Source organism: Pempheris klunzingeri, chromosome 11 (genome assembly GCF_042242105.1).
Source record: "Pempheris klunzingeri isolate RE-2024b chromosome 11, fPemKlu1.hap1, whole genome shotgun sequence".
NCBI classification, from domain to species: Eukaryota; Metazoa; Chordata; class Actinopteri; order Acropomatiformes; family Pempheridae; genus Pempheris; species Pempheris klunzingeri.
In genome coordinates this window covers 18,525,651-18,543,916 of record NC_092022.1, presented here as the reverse complement: position 1 = coordinate 18,543,916, position 18,266 = coordinate 18,525,651, and the positions used below count along the sequence as shown (strand labels likewise).

The window sequence follows — 18,266 nt, the reverse complement described above, 5'->3', positions numbered from 1 at the left end:
TATCTTCATTTTGAGTTTGAACAGTCATGGTTACATATTTCTACTGATAACTACAAGTATTCTGAATTTAGAGGGAACAAAACTGTCATTCATGATTTTTAAAACACAAATTTTTAAAGAAATTGTTCAACTCATTGTTTAACTCAAACTACATCAAACATACAAAAGACCCCCTAAGCAGAAGCACGCCAGTCCCCCTCCACTGTCTCCATTGTTATTCCCACCAAGCTTAAGTTCACACTTGCTCTACCAGAAACAATAAAGGTTATTTGCAACCTCTTCTGAGATATCGACTGCCCCAGTGTCAAACTGTTTCTGCTCCACAGTACAGATACTCGAGTCCAGCCAGTCTGATCAAATATTGTGCAAGTTTCCAGTTTAATTCTGTTTCCACTTGAAAGCCCAGTGAGCCAGGATCAAATGATAGTACATTGTCTTGCCAGCACGACCTTGTGTCAGCTAACATTTAACCACCCGCACGCAAACTAAGATACATTTTGAAAATGTTCATTTGACTAAAAATATAAAATTAAAAACAATCAGCCTGTACGGTGAATGTCAAATGCTCTATTCCATTAAGCCTGGAACCAAATGGACATACAGTAAAACTAAATGGATGTTTGAATGGCCGGACTACTTTTGAAATTTTGATTATTCTGTCTTTTTTGTCACATTATGGGAGTCAGTTTTACATTTCCTTTTTCTCCAGCTAGCTCGAAACAGAAACTGCAGGGCTCTGTGTAGAAAAGGCCAAATTAGAAATGTCATAATGTCCATTTATGAGCTTGAGATGAGCTGTGGACTGTGCTGGAAGTATTACTGAATGTTATCACAGAAACACCAACGGCACTGTGTTGTCATAAGGACCTCACAAGCATGTGGTCTGTGGATCAGCACCACAGTCTTTCTCCTCCCTGGCTGAAAAGTCATCAAGAACAAATTCAGCACTGATATTAAAAATAAAGCCCTTAACGTACACTTTTTGTGTAAGGAAAAATAAACTATGATGATATTTCAGTTGTTACATATATTTTTCCACTGTTCTAAAGAGGATACAACAGTTTTTATCACACTGGAGAAACACCTTCCAAGCTTTGAGTAACTTGCTTAGGGGTTTACAATGGCAAAAGAGGACTGATATTTGAGAAATGACGTTGCTCTGCTTTCAAACACTCCACTCAGAAAGTGGAAGCTTGTTAGCCTAGCTTGCTAAGATGTTACTTTGCTTTCATGTTGTTTCAGCGCCTGCTGAGTCATTGGCAGTTCCTGCACTGCATTATAGCTGCATCATTGAAAGGATGGCATCTAGCAGTTGTTCTCTATCTCTGCTGTTCTATTTCTCTTTCTTGCATGGGTCTAGATGTGGTAAAGGTAAATGACCTGGTTAAAACTCAAAAGGCAGACTTAAGCAGAGGAGTTACATTCTCTTCCCGACACGTCGATGATTGTCACAACTGTGATTTTTTTTTTCCCACAAACAGCAGAAACTGAGCACAAAATAAAAACCATGTAATTTTGTTCAATGAATTGAAAGAAACTGCATTTTTATCTTGCTTCAACATACGTGCCCCTGCCTTTCAAAGCTAAAATCAGTTTTACCCCACACAAAGCTGAAAAACAGGGCTACTGTGACATTAGGTGGGTGAAGCTGCTGCTCAGTTTGGCCTTTGGCTAGTTAATGAGATAGAACATTTGGCCAGTTCTGATCTGGCTGTTTTATTATGTGAGCAGACAACTGCAGAACCCATTTAGCAGCCAAATACCTGTGGCTTTGATTTTGACAGAACTGCCTGCTCATCTTCTGCATGTCCCTCGTATAATCAATCAAAGCCTGAACTGGAGGAAAGGACATAAGAATCAAACAATACTTCAGCATGTAGAAAACAGACATATGTAAATGTTCTGCAAAAATCACTCCAGTTGTCAGATTTAAAGGAGGTGTAGATGGGCTGACTTGACAGATATTTGTCTAAATTCTTGTTTACAATTGTAAGGCAGAGAAAAGAGCGCAGTGTTTGTCTCTAAACAATGATTTTGTCTGCGTGGTTGACAGTTGACATGCTGTCGTCTGTCAGGTGGTTAAAGCAAGTGTCATTAAAATTTGCTTTCAAAAAACAAGAGTTTGGTCGAAATAATAGTCTTTCCACTATTGTGCCTCCTCAAGTTTTCTGAAATATAAATGGCTTTTAGAAACCACATCGAATGTCTATAAAGACAGATGTTTGACCGTCTATGCTGACACGTTCAAAACTAGAAGCCTTCTCTGCCTGTAGTTTTATCTTTATCTTGACATTACTTCAGTCTCAGTGACATGTGGGAAATGTTCATCAAATCAGGCAGGGATGACAATATTGGAATTTATATTCTCAAGCCGAGGCATCAGTCAAATATGTCCTAGAGACATACTACTGTAGTTCCACATGCGATCTATATCAGATTACTATCTATTGCCATTGCTACATAATTATTTTATTCCACATCATCAGAAAATGAGATGATGTATTTTTTTAATCTAATTTTACAATTTAGAAGCGTAAAATTCAACTTGTAAATTCTAGATGAATTTGCATTTCATTGCTTTTTATCACAAGTTGATATCATGCAGCATTAGAAGTCGTGTCAGTGTGCATACAGTCATAAGACAATATGATTTTAGGGTGCTGTATGACTAAAGTGGTGTATCACTTAAGTTTCCCTTGTTTGTTTGCTTTTTTGGTCCTTATGGAGCCTTTATCCAATTTATACAGTTTATTATACTGCCCTAAAATTGTAGTTGCCACTACTAATAATGTTGTTAGATTCATTGTTTTTATCAAACTTTAATCAGAATAGTACCAATTGCTCTACATGCACTTTCTAAATTCTAAATTCAATATCGTGTGACCTCAGGAGGCACGCTGGTCTGTGAAATGACATCACTAAATGCAATAAGATCCCTTAGTAATTATAAAATTTCTGCACCTGAAATGGAGCAGGTGGAATAGATGTTGGCAAGGCTTCAACCATTCATGACTCAGATAGGGTTTAATTTATTGCGAAGCTGTGCTGGGTGTGGATAGGAGTGAACTGAAGGCAACTTTAGGGATTCTTCACCTGGTTCGGAGTGAGCATAAGAAATTTAAAACCCCTAAGGCCTAATAAAGCTTTTGAAAACTTTTACTATCTCATTCAAATCTTTTCTTCATTTAAGAAAGCATTCAGATTCAAAATGCAAAAATGGATAGTCACACTCTCAAAATTCGGTCAAACAGACTTTGGACTTTTAAAAAAAAGTTACATTTTGTAGTGGATTTATTTGAGAATCATTTTCCATCCATTCATTTAAAGGATGAGTCTAACCTCTACATGAGTGTAGAGGCCATTGCTAAAACTGAGTACCCAGAGGTTTTCTCCTCTTTATGTGTGTCCTTTTGGGAATTCCATAGAACTGAGCCTTGTACTAAAATATTTAAATTCATATGCATGGTTAGGCCTTAATTAGCATTAACCTCCAGAATCTCTAAAAGTAGGGAAAAATGAAAGACTGAATTCAATCAGCTCAAAAAGCTTCAAAAATCATCCTGGAACTGTTGTATTGGGTTTTGGGTCCCCTTTGCATGCACTGTTGGGCAAATGGGGAGCTAAGCTGCACAGACTGGGGGGCTCAGCAGGAGTAACATGTTGCTGGTGCTTCTCCAGGACAACCGATGATCGGCAGCAGCTCAAAGCTGGCAGGAAAGAAAGGGACGCAGTGGCACAGAGAGTACTGGACATGTCGGTAGTGATTACATTCAGCTTCAGAAAGGGTCAGGGGTCAGAATGAGTGTGTGCCAGCAGCTTTCTGCACCAAAAGAACTGGATTTCCAACACTACACAATGCCATCTCCGTATGTTGCTCCAGGCTACCTCTACAACCTCACTTTCACACTGTCACTGCTTCTCAATATCTGAAAGTCTAATTCAGTTCCCTTCAATTCTGTCTACTGTATGCACTTGTGTAGTAGATACAAGTATTCACTGGAGATAAAAGTTGGGAGCTTATTGCAACGTTAGATTTCAGGGAAAGACTTAAGCATTAATTATACCCAATAGGCTCTCTTTTATAAAAAATAAAGTTGCAGTAAACACTTATATCTCTCTGGAACATCGCTCAGTAACAGAAGCTAGCTACCTCAGGAGTAGCCTTTGGCACACTCCTTTTAATCTGCACTTTTAATTTACCACAGAAAGATTGTATTGAAATAGCATCAGCTAAAATAGCGCCTTCTGTATTGAATTTTTCAGTGTTATTGTCCTGGCAAATGTCAGAACTTACAAGGCAGTTTGACATTGGCCAAATCAAAATTTGTGTATCAAATTGCCCAATATTTAACTCAGCATTCCTTTCAAATCGTACTGTCCTAAATGTTTGACTGACTTGGCCCTAAGCCTTTGTAAGCTATTATTGTGTGTGTGTGTGTGTGTGTGTATATATACATATATACACATATATACACATATATATATATGTGTGTGTGTGTGTGTGTGTGTGTATATGTATATATGTGTATATATATATATGTATACACACACACATACATATATATACATATATATGTGTGTGTGTGTGTGTATGTGTGTGTGTGTGTGTATATATATATATATATATATATATATGTGTGTGTGTGTGTGTGTGTGTGTGTATATATGTATATATATATGATTATACCTGTGCATATTCACTTCATCATAAGTTAAGGTTTACATTCTAACATATAAGCAGAAGATAAGATGCTTTGGCAACACACAAAATACCTGCTTTCTGAATGATGGCTCTCAGGTTAAATCAAATGTAGCACATAATTAAGTAAATCACTGAATCACTGGAATCAATTTGTTTACAGAGTAAATTTGCTCACTATACATATTTGAGAGACTGAATTGCTTGTCCAATCACAGGGAAACCCTTTACGTGGTGCACAAATTGATCTTGCAAGGCGAGAACCACTTTCACATTGGCCCAAATAAACTCTAGCTTGTAGGAATGTTTGAAGAAAGACTCACCATCCTCTCGAGACTTTTGAATAAATGCATCAACACCGCTTTCTCCATAGTTTCCTTCAGAGGCTACAGTCGAGACATAGTTCCAGCGCATGGCTTTGACAATGTCCACCATGGCCTGGGCCTGGTAGGTGTCTGGAGGCACCACCCGGGAGAAGAAGTCGTAGCGGGTGTTATCACTCAGTTCCGGAGCAGTGGAGGCGTAGCTCACCTGAGGGATCTATGAGAGAGGGAGAGATGTGATTACACACTGTGAATGATATACTTTATGAAAATGAATTATATATACAGCAGGAAGGTTCCTTGCAGTTTCATGTGCAAATACACAATTATAATGACACCTAACATCCGCGAAAATCTCGACTGCTCCTTGGTTGTTATTCACCCTCAACAGTTGGCACATTGTTCCTTTAAATCACATATGTCAAACTCAAGGCGATACAATTATATACGGCCAGCGAGATAATCTCATGTGACTATTAAGAATGGCCCGTCGGTAAACAGCACTCCCACCTCTAATACTACAAATCCCACAATGCACTGAACAGCTGTCGTGCTAGTCTTGTTTGTCTTGTTTGTGGAGCTGATGTGGCTATAATTAAAGAATATAAATATAAGACGACACTATGAGACAAAACATCAGGATAGTACAAAAAAGAAAAAAAATATTTAAAATTCTATTTATTTTATTGAGGAAAAGTTGTTGAAGTTTAAATTCATATTTCTATACTATAATAAAAGAGTCACTATTAGAGTCTTCACTAAATGTTGAGCCCGTTTGGCCCGCGACTTAGACCGTGTTTTAAATTTTGGCCCTTTCTTTGATTGAGTTTGACACCCCTGCTTTAAATAGTCCTGATGATCACAGGCTTAATACTTCCCAAGAAGCATTTTCCACAGCAGTCAAACAATCCTAATCTTGACTCTAACATAAAGTGCGATTTATTTGGTGCTAAAAACATAAAAGCAAACAATGATCTGCCACCAGAGCTGCAATGATATCCAGTGAAATCACAGCTTGATTGATTGGAAAGGTGTATAGAAAACTATACATTTTATATAACCTTACTGTGTTACCTAGAACAGTCTGAATAAAACTAGAAAGCAATAAGGTCAAATATTGAGGGATAACTTGATAGGATAGAACAGAGGTGCCCAATACGTCGATCGCGATCTACCGGTCGATCGCGGAGGTAGTGCCGGTAGATCGCCTGACGTTAAAAAAAATAAGTTAAAAAAGTCGCGTTTGCGACTTGATTGACGTACAGGGCGGCCTACGGGTCCCGGGATGGGACATGCGCGGTCAAACGCGCTAGCTACTAGCTAGCCCTCCAATTTATATCTACCAAAGAAGGGATACTCTGGGATGGGGAACAGGATAGGAAGGGATATTCTACTCCATTCAGTGCAAGTCATCAGAGGAAGGTAGTGACCATAAATGTATTGAATGTTCCAGTTACTCTTGTCACTTGTGTGCAGTATTGATGGTTCCATCACTGTTTGTCACCTATGTGCATTACTGCTGTCAATTTTTATGTGTAATACCAAGGGTTACATTAGCTGCAGTTATGCAGTGTATGCCAACATGTATTGTAAATATAAAGTATACCCAGTATATATAGAAGTTAATATATGTTTAGCATTTTTAATGTAGGTAGATCATTTTGACCTGGTCATTTTAAAAGTAGCTTGCGAGCCGAAAAAGTGTGGGCACCCCTGGGATAGAAGATCCTCTAGTCAAACTTATGGAACTGATGGAAACTGGCTATGTAATCTCAGTAGCTAGTGACTGACTAAAGTCACAATAGAAAACAAATAGAAAGAAAGTGTGTTTGAAAATACATTTGTGAGACGTAAAACCATCTATAGATGGCAAATGCAATTTTCAGAGTTCTGCTCATCTTCACGGTGTTATAAAAGGTTTAACTCTCTGTGTTCATGGTAGCTCTACAAAAAGTCTTTCAGAAGCTGCCTCTAGCAGGAAACTCTTAGTTGGTATGTAATCTCAACTTTTGCTTGCTCAAGTTGTTTCAGATTTATGTCTGCCATAGCTTCTGTGATCTTCCTATGGCTTCTGTGCTGCACAGTTTGGCAGTTAACTGACCAGATTTTATGACTTTCAATAATGTGTTTCATGGTTTAACTTCAAATATGGACACACTTTTAATGCTGATGTATTTTTTTGTCCTGATTCCCCAGGGTTGATAAATTCAGGCAGCAGATGTAGAAGGCAGATTTGCAGCTGCTTTAAACCAGAATGGAGTGTGACTTTGTATGACTCAGTGAGTGAACATCTTTTAATGTGCATGAACCAGCACAGTATTAAAGTGGACAACTTGTCCTTAAGCTACTCCTTCCTTCCAAAAATTTCTTAATCCAAGAAATCATGTATAGTACTATGGTAAAATCTGATGTAATACACAAACAAAAGAACATAATATTGACAAATGACAGAAAAAAATGCTGCGCAGGAGTATTGCTTTGTTTTTGTAAGCATGTGTACACACTAATTTCCAAAATGTACATCCAGTTCCTTCCAGTGCTTTAAGTTATATGGTTTTGTGAATTCTTTCAATAAAATTTTAATTGCAATAATACCTTTTAATGATAAATTTGGAGGTGAAAATAGTTGACTTTAACTGTGAGTTTTCAAATGATAACTGACACATGGATGAAATATTGCTCATCCTTTCCTAATAACGATAACGACGATAATAATTATTTTATAATAACTTTTTTGTATACCACCTTTCCAAACAAACTCACAAAGTATTTTACAAGGCAAAAATTGTTTTCTCTGGGTGGTTGTTTCAGAGAGTGGGAGCTCTAACAGAAAAGGCTTGGTCACAATTGGTACTCAGTCGAGATTGTGCATGAGATGAGAGTCAAGTTGTACTTGGGTGCAAGTTCAGAGTGTTACATAAAAGCTATCGATAATATCTTATAGAGATCTTACGAGAGAGTATTCAAATGAGAGTAAATAAAAGCATGTATAACAGTTTCTAGGTTTTAGTGGATAGAAAAGATCTGATCTTGGAGAGGTGCCTGAGCTACAAAAAAGAAGACAGGGCAACATAGTAAACATGCTTGCTCAAGCTAAGTTGGTTTTCAAAGACTACACCAAGAGTTTTGCAGTTGTGGGCTTTATTTTGGGACAGAGACCAGATGTTTTCAAGTATTAGCATTAACATATTAACATAACATTTGCTGTCATTTATGCAGTCATTGGGGTATGACTGCATCAATGGGGGTATGCAGATGACAGGCATTATGCCTGTAGATGACCTGCACCCGGGGTAACATGTAAAGAGAAAACAAGAGTGGAATGCAGGCAGACCCCTGAGGTACCTCATGACTTGCCAGTGGTTACACTAAAAGATCTGTCTCAATAGTAAGAGTTAAACCACTTTTAAACTGAACCAGAGATACCTACCCAGTGTTTGAGATGTTCTAAGAAAATAGAATGGTCAACAGTGTCAAATGCAGCACTTAGATCTAACAGCATTAAAACTGAAGATTTTCCAATATCAGCAGCAACCAGCAAGTCCTTCATCACTTTAAGGAGTGCAGTCTCAAAAGTGGGGTTTGCTTGAAGTCCCGATTGAAATGTCTCAAAGAATCTGTCTCTGTTTAAAAAAGCAATCAATTGTTCAGCCACAACTTCTTGTAAAACCTTAGACAGAGAAGGTAGTTTGGAAATTGGTCTCAAATTATCCAAGGAGTTCGTTCTAAAGAGTTTTGTTTTTTTCAGAAGAGGTTGAAGAATTGCATTTTTAAAACAAGCAGGGATATGACCACACAGTAGTGAGATGTTAATAATGGAGAGAATATAGAGGCTGACAAAATCATATACCTCTTTTGGAAATCTTATACGCAGAATGTCAAGAGTACAAGACCAGATCTTTCATTTCATTTATCAACTCAGTGAGAGTGTCACTGGACACTGTTTCACAGGACTCACAGAAGAAATGAATTGTTTGTTTTTTAAAAAGTGTCCCATGCAGGAGGGAGGATGTGCCTTCTGACTTTCTTGACAAAGACGGTTAAAAATGCGTTGCATTTCTCAAGGGAGGAGTCTATGCAATGAGGAGCCTCTGTGCCACAGTTATTTACATTGAGCAAAAGATTAAATTAAAATTAAATTAAAAGATTAAACAATGTTTAAAAACTCTATGGCTTAAGGATTATCAGGACAGCAAGCATATATAGTAAAATCTCAACAGTGTTAAAATCGCAATCAGAACCCTTTCATAGTTTGGCATCACAATAGAGAGGACTTTAGAGAACTGCTCAAGAAAGTTATACACTCCCCTCCAAAAGTATTGGAACAGTGAGGCCAATTCCTTTATTTTTTCTGTAGACTGAAAACATTTGGGTTTGACATCAAAAGATGAATATGAGACAAGAGATCAACATTTCAGCTTTTATTTCCAGGTATTTACATCTGGATCTGATACACAACTTAGAAGTTAGCACCTTTTGTTTGAACCCACCCATTTTTCATGTGAGCAAAAGTATTGGAACATGTGACTGACAGGTGTGTTTTGTTGCCCTGGTGTGTCCTGTTACATTGATTATTCAAACAATAAATAGCGCTGAATGTCTACGTTCAGTTTCAGATTTGGGTTTTGCCTGTGCAGACTGCATTTATAGTTAGAGGCATAGCCAACAAGAAAACCAGAGAGCTGTCCATGGGTGAAAAACAAGCAATTGTGAAGCTGAGAGAAGATGGAAAATCAATCAGAGTCATTGCACTACGCAGAAGACTTCATGAACAAAAGTACAGAGGCCACACCAGAAGATGCAAACCACTCATTAGCAAGAAGAATAGGAAGGCCAGGCTGGAATTTGCCAAAAAGTCCGGAGACAAGCCTAAAAATTCTGGGACAAAGTTTTATGGACTGATGAGACAAAGATGAACCTTTACCAAAGTGATGGAAAGGCTAAAGTTTGGAGAAAGAGAGGATCTGCTCATGATCCCAAACATACAAGCTCCTCTGTGAAACACAGTAGAGGTAATGTCATGGCTTCTTTTGGGATGGGCTCATTCATCTTCATTGATGATGTAACACATGATGGCAGCAGCAAAATGAACTCAGAAGTCTACAGAAACATTTTGTCTGCCAATTTAAAGAAAGATACAACCAAACTGATTGGGAGATCCTTCATGGTGCAGCAAGATAATGATTCAAAACACACTGCCAAAACAACGAATGAGTTCATCAGAGGCAAGAAGTGGGAGGTTTTAGACTGGCCAAGTCAGTCTCCAGACTTCAACCCTATAGAGCATGCATTTTACCTGCTAAAGAGCAGACTGAAGGGAGAAACCCCCCCAAACAAACCACAACTGAAAGAGGCTGAGGTGAAAGCCTGGAAAAGCATCACAAAAGCAGAATGCAAAAGTTTGGTGATGTCAATGGGTCACAGGCTTGATGCAGTTATTGCAAGCAAAGGATTTGCTACTAAATATTAAGTCTTTTCACGTTAATCTATTTTAAGTCTATCTGTTCCAATACTTTTGCTCGCCTAAAGATTTGGTGTTCCGTTACAAATAATGCTATCTTCTAAGTTGTGTATCAGATCCAGATGTAAATACCTGGAAATAAAAGCTGAAATGTTGATCTCTTGTCTCATATTCATCTTTTGATGTCAAACCCAAATGTTTTCAGTCTACAGCAAAAATAAAGGAACTGGCCTCACTGTTCCAATACCTTTGGAGGGGAGTGTAGTTAGGAGGTTCGTAGATTAAGATGCAGTTTTGAGGCTCCCTGTAATACTGAAACACAATGACTCAAAAGATGAAAATAGGGTTTAAACTAAAACATAAAAGCAGATGGTGCAGTTTGGTGTAGCTCTTCCTACTTCCTCAAAAAATACACAAGTTATACTGTTTGTCATGGCCACTCAGCATTCCTCTGAGGGATTTTGACAAATACTATCACCTTTGAGAATACCTACTAAGATGGAGGGATGTGTAGATAGACAGATGAGTTGAACGTGACACTGAAAAACACTTTGAAACCTGCACCATGTTAGAACATTAATTTGTTGCATCTTATAAGATGTGGCTTTAAATATGTGTGCTTTTAATAAAAAAAAAAAAAAAAGCTGAATACAAAGTTACCTACCCACTTAGAATATTTACATCCTGTAGTGCTACATCAAAGTAAACTTTACCTACCAACAGTGCCACTTTACCAATATTTGCTTTCCACTAGCTGCAGACAGACTGCTGTGGCAGGGATGTTGTCCATTCCTCTCTTCCTCACTTCACACAGCGGAGGCCTTTGATGTGGTCAGCTGTGGCACTGCACTGATCCTGCTACTACTGTGCTCCCTGCTTGTCGCTATGCCCTGCGTTAGGGGCACAGCTGTTCAATCTCTACTCATGACCTACAGCTCCTAACGACTCATGTAACTCGGCACCGACTTTCCTTTTGCCACAAGGATCCTCTGAGTAAAGCCAGAACAGCGGGCAGTGAGTGCAGGACTTGTAAGGAATGAATGTAAAAGATGTCCTCTTGTGTCATTTTGTTGTAATATCTTAGAGTTGTGCTTCAGCGCAGGCTTGGCTTTATAGGTAATGAATTGTGATGCGGCAAACATGCCAGTCAAAAGCAGCCTTGTTAACTCGATTCCCTTTCAAAGAAGAAAAAAGGCAGGAAAGAAAATCTGGTGTGCACTAATGTACCACGTGCATGTTGTGTGTCAGCCTCATGGACTGATGCCTTTCAGTTGTCCCATGCCTTCAAACTGTGCCGTGTCTGCGCAGCATTTCTGCGTCGGTTGTCTCGTTTTGAACTAGAACCGCTTGTGCAAATTGCACTGCTTTGTGAACTCTGAGCTCCGAATGACATTGATGTTGGAGGCTGACATGCTCCGTGCGCATGTTCCTCTGGGATGCACTTAGGGACGTAGACCTTGACAGGGTTTGTGGCATGTGTTGAGTCTGCACCCTGCGGACTGGCAGCAGTCAGCTGACTTGTTGATTTAACACCTGGTGGTAACGGCATGCAACGACCCCCAAGTTTGCTCACTTTATATCTTGATGGTCTGCAGAACGTTTTATCTCTTTACATCTGTTTTTCTCTCCATCTTGGAAGTTATAAAAGTGTGAGCCTGTTTGTTTTTTTTTTCTTTTCCCACACTGCTTTGACGTCACAAGGCAGACTCTAGCACACTGAAATTAAAGTGTTGTGTAAAGGTGTTTGGAAGGTGTTAATGAAAATGTCTCATTTTAGATTATTTAAATGTCCTAGCAGAGAGCAGCACTTTTAGCCATTTGCACCTACAATTCACTCCTCAGTTTCCGTGTCAGGGTGATAGATGTGCTTATATTTGTTAATTTTGCTAAGTAAGTACAGAATGTTCTTCGGAATGAAATATGAGGTGATAGTACGTGCATGGAAATGTGTCTTCCTATGGCAGCCATCAGTGTTACTGAAACTCTCCTCCCAGGGGCTTTTTAAAACACAAATAGCATATCATCAAGATTCCCTGCTGACATGCATGATTGCACCTGCTAGTTCTGCACCTATTATTGCTGTGTATTACAGCAGCTGACGAAGGAATACTGTTAGAAGTCTAAATGTGTCTTGCAAAATTCAGTTCAGTTGCTGAATTTGAAGAATGACAAAGTATTGGTGACTACATACCAGAAAATATAGTGTGGGCTTGTGAAAATTGTTTTGCTGTTTGTCAGCAAAATCATTTAATACTTAGAATATTTAAGAAAATAGCTTGCCCCATATATAGATATCTCTCTTTCTCTCTTTTGTGTTTTTAATTTTTGTTGCTGTCATGTATTGTGGTGCTGCTGTGATGTGTTGAGTCCCATATCTGCCAAACAAGTGGGAGCTGCAGTGAACCTACACTGTGTTGTATTTTTCACCTGAGGGATTTTCACTGCTGTAACAATCACACAATTTCAGTATTCTGTCAAGAACCGGGACAGGCAGAGCTTATCATGTTTGTGTTGGCGAGATTTCTTGCTCACTGGACTACAGCGATAGTCCTGAGCAGTGTGCTTCCTCTAATAGAACACAGCCACTTCATAGCACTGACTGAAAAAATTAAATTCCTCAGCAAAGGCCCTGTCTGATCTCCCTCTAGAGAATCAAAAGAAACAGGGATTGGAAGGAAAAATAAAGATGTGATGTGTTGTGAAAAGAGAATGTGCCATATGCAAGCAAGGAGAGAATATCTTGGCAGCGGTTCGACTTATGAAAGCTGCACTCAGCAACTGAATTCAGGATGGCTCACTATACTCGCAGCCAGATTCAGCGGTAAAGATCTTAGTAGGTTGTTCAAAAATGTTCCCGGGGCTCCAGTTTAGTGATGCTGTGTGCACTTACCATCTGTTCAGGCTGAGACTTGAGCAGCAGAACTTCCCGTCCTCTGATGTGAGCTCTTCATGACCGCATCACCTTATACCAAGTATACCAATACATTGTGCCCCTCGCTCCCTCCCAAGTTTATAGAACTGCTTTAATCTGCACCCCCTCACCCCAGCACTATCCATTTAATTGCTAATGGGCTTGGGAAATATGCTTAATTGCTGTGATGTGAGTCTCAAGCAGATTCTGATGCTGATTTAATGTTCAAATCACTTGCTTTAAATAACTGTGCCTTTTTAAAAATTCAATGAGCTCATTTGGCACTGCATCAATGCGGGAGTAATGATACTCATTAGAACTGTACAGAAATATTATACATCTGTACTGTTTGCTGAAGAAGAAAAATCAAAAGCTTTCGTCAGGGATTGAAAATGCTCCAGTAAATACTTCCTGCAAATACATTAGCAGTATACTTTTAATCCAAGAAAGACATGTGCATGAACCATCTCATGCATTCGTCTTGCTGAACCGTATGCAGGACTGCTGTTACTGTGTGCAAGGCGTCGGTATTTCATCTAAAATTATTATGAGGTAAAACAACAATTGTGACATAAAACCCAAGAGTGGTAGATGTGGTATGTGATGTTGCAGGCAGATTAGATTCAGCTAAATCCATTAATTGTTCAAGGGTGACAACTCATCGTTCACTAAACCCCTCCCCCAAACAATTTCCAAAATCCAAAACATTGTGAGGAATGGATTAAAAGTGTGTCTGCTGTTATGTTAACTGCAACAAAGGCATGCCTGGCTAACTGGCCAGTATTAATTTAGCATTACTTCCAAAACCAAGGAATCTTGTCAATAGCGATCCACATTATTCTATGGGATTGTTTGCTACATTAGAAAGATAGAGTTAGTGTTAATTAGCTTTCTAGTCATGACTTTAGTTGACAAAGTCAGAAGTCCTTGGCCACAATTTAGGAGACAACTTTTGTCGACTTCAATTATTGATATGTAATGATTATTGAATTAAAGAGCCTTTATTTAAAAAATTATCATTTTGGCAAATGTACCACTGTTATCATGGTAATTAGCATATTTGAAGTGTGAGAATGGAAAGCTTGACAGGCATAGCAACAGTAACTAAGAGGGGCGGGCCTTAGCCAAGGATCAGTCCCACCTGAGGCCTTCACCTGTCAGTGTCCTTGAGGGAAACTATAAAAGTAACCTTGGTGATGATGGTGTAGCTTCTAATTTGCAGGATTGTTTCACACCTGGTTTTCACATTCAGTTAGAGGCAAATGTAGTTACTGTGTTTGCTCTCACAGGAGCCCCAGAGATCCAAATGACTGACACTGGCAAGCACCTACAGGCACACGGTGTAGTCTTCACCATTCAATTAAGAAGCAGCTGAATATAACAAGGGGTGTTATCCAAGGTGAGGCCTCCAGTCAGTGAATCCCTGCACAGTAGATTTAGTTAAACAATGCTCCTGCTGGCATACTGATTTATCAGACTATTGTCTTGCAGAGGATTTTTATGTGCTTTCTTATTTTCAGCTACTCAACAGTTTTCAGTGCTCTTGTCATTAGGATACCTCACTTCTGCCAAGTAAAAAAAAGGTCCCTTGCTCTACCGCTTGGCTTGAGACTGTGACTAAGTGCAGAACCAATCTGCTGAGTCATACAGCGCATTGAAATCTTTCAAACCATTGTTACTGAGATCAATATGGTGGGACTAAAGTGAACAATGCAAGCTCCACACAGATGCTTGGGCCAAACTCTGATCCAGCCTTCTACAAAGGTATCACCAGGGCTTAATCCATGTTTTCCAGCATTTTCTGTTTACAACTCTTTGAGGGAATCTCTGATATTTCCTCTACAATAGATGAATCGCCTCTTGAGAGTTGTTTTTCGTAGGCCAGTTTTTCCTATGACCTGCTGCTTGTCCTTCATGTAGCACCACCAGTTATAACTCCAAGGCGAGAATAAGATGCTGAAAAAATGCAGGAACCCTTCATGCTATTGTCACCGTCTTTCAATAATACAGTGCGAACCATGCAAATCATGCAAACTGATCATCAACCAATGGTTGTGCATATGTGCTCTCTGAATTTGTCACTTCCACATCGTTATAGTGTATCAGATAAAGAATGAATGCAATTTACTGCTAGCAGTTCAATGACTGGAATGTAGTTATTGATCAGTAACATACCAGCTTTAGTACATGGCATGAAATTTCCAAGCTGTAATCACTGATTCTGGCTGGATTACATCTAGCAGTGACAGATTGCTATCTCACTACGCTGGTTCTATCACAGCTATACAAAACGCTAAGTAAATGCTCACTTCAAAATATAGCAAAATAACTTTATATTTAAATGTTCATGTTTAGTGTTTACCCTCTTCTTAACAATTCATCCATTCTGCTTTGCTCTTTACGCTTCCTGTTTAAACCACATTTTAATTGGGTTCAGGGCAGCCAGTGTGCCAAGCTAAAAATAATAAGTCCAATCAACGAAAAGGCACAGAGCTAGGGAGGTGTCATGGAGGAAAAAATAACATGTTGTGCTCCCCATTTAATAATTTGTGCACCCAGATTACTTATTTTGTGCTTTTGATTAAATATTGTTCTTGGTGTGAGACACCTGCCTCCAGGCTCTGTCTTTCACCCTTTCTCTCTGTATGTATAGCTTAACTACACCACCGCTTCTTCTGAATGTCTGGCTTTTTGCCACATTCTCAGCCAAAAGCCATAATTTGTGTGGCTTTAGTTGGTGGACACACGCACACACACAGACCTCTCCAAAATCGCTAAATGACTTTAAGACTTACATGTAGTTCTGCAATTTAGCATGTGCCGCACGCGCCAAGGCCAATTGTTGATTTGGAGACGTTCATATCATTGCTGCTGCCGTGTGATGACCACAGTACAGATGTAATCATTCATATAATTCAACGGATTATTCAGTACATCATAGGTAAGAGTGCATTACAGGCTCTGTGAAACTATAGTTACTTAGCAACTAAGCTAGTTGAAACTAACAAAACAAAAGCTGATGATCAAGACCCCAAAGTTACAGAGAAAATAATGTTCTGTACATCGATAGTATAATTAAAGATTAAAAAACACTTCACTACTCTATTCTATATAAAAGGGCTGTACACATTGCGCAGAAACAAATAAAAACAGGAGCGACCTACTGTGCTACACTAACCCTCCACTATTTATTTGGTTTAAAAACTTAGTCAGATAAACACAAATTTTTGCTACTAATCCCACACTCCACTGTGTTGCATTTGACAGATACAAACACTGCATGTCGTGCAAAAGTACACCTATCAGTGATGGAAAATAATGATGTATCCAAAAATCTAAATTATTTATTATTCAGAGAATGAGGGAGTGATGTTGGACACAGCCTAAGATGCACAAACAAGCCAAGAAAACAAGAATTCAATATAACAAGCTAATTGTAGTGGCAGCATTATTTTGTATTTCATAAATGTGCCAAGAAAAACTAAAAATAATGTGCTACATCTCAACAACTCCTTGATACCCTCTCCTCATGCAGGCCTTGGCACTTGCGCTGTTTAGTTTCGTAAGTGTGACTGTCATGTTTACAGGCAACGGGTAATGGCAGATGTTCCTATATGCTGTATGTTAAAAAAGGTCTTATTTATCAAGACTTGATGAATCTTCTGTCAAACGGAACTCTGTGGGATTCAGTGGAAACGTTTTTAGAGACGTTGACATTAAAGTAAGAGGTAAATTAGAAAATGCTCCATTTTTCATTTCCTGTGTCTCCTCTCTGCTTAGTGTTAATGTGAATTGCATCCTTGTACTTTTATTGCTTTTGCCACATCATGAGTCACAACATGTCTTCCTTGTCCGCTCTGTTGTGTACAGAGGTACAACACTTAATGATTTTGGCAGCAGTTTAAAGCTTTACATTCATGCTGTGGTGCTGTGGTTCATTTGTCAGAGTCAGATAATGAGAAGAATATTTAGTTCACTTTGCCTCATATTCATAGCGTAAAATCCTCTACATCAGCATTTTATTGTTATTGCTTTTTACTGTTATTCATATTTTCCATATTTTTTTCATGTTACTGTTGTCCTTGCAATTTGATATTGAGTTTTGGCAAATGAGCCTCAGACGTAGATTTAAAAGTCTTTACTTAACACTGTGCTGCTAGACATTTCTAGATTGTTACGTGATATTTTTTGGAAAAGGGAGAGGGATCTTAATAAGCCTTTCCGTTTGTTTTCCAGTTGAAATACATTGGCCTTTTCATGCACCTTCATTTTTTATGGAGAACAACACATTTACATGTTTTATGGTTGGAACTTAATTGATGAATCTTGTGATGTTGTGTAAGCTCCACTTTACTTTCCAGTTACACTGATTGGTTTGCATTCTGGCACCAAACATCCCCAGGTCTCTTCCACTTCAGTGTTCCAAGACCTGATTTACAAGTTTTGCAGTTGTGAAAGCCCTGGATGTGTAATGATGTACAAACCAGTCTGCACAACTGTTTTTGTGTATTTAATTGTAGACTCTCTCTCTCACACAGACACATATACACACCAAACGCAGTGCAAAATAGTAGCCAGCAGCCATTTCTGCATTGTTACAGTTTGCATAAAACTTTGTATCTCTAGAAGAAGAGAACAGACAGGCAATACTAGATAAGAATGTATTTCCCATTCTTGCAGGGGTGGGCTGTTCCATTTCATTTTCAACCTTTTGTCATAAATAGGTAGCTCATTTGTCATGCTTTGCCTTAGCAAAAGCCAAACAAAACAAAAAAATGTTGGAGCTGAATTAAATATTTGATGGGTCCTGGCACTTATTGTTTATCCCCTATTCTGAAAGCCACTCTGTGCTGTTCCTACGCAGCGTTGTTA

General features: G+C 38.8%; 1 protein-coding gene across 1 annotated transcript in view; it reads right to left on the bottom strand.

Moving 5' to 3' along the window:
- The window catches only part of LOC139209498 (metabotropic glutamate receptor 4-like), a 114,203-nt gene that overhangs the window by 46,506 nt on the left and 49,431 nt on the right, over window positions 1-18,266 (bottom strand). The window contains exon 2 of the mRNA XM_070839230.1: window positions 5,023-5,239. Coding sequence (XP_070695331.1) covers window positions 5,023-5,239 — 217 coding nt within the window. The remainder of the gene's footprint in view (window positions 1-5,022; window positions 5,240-18,266) is intronic.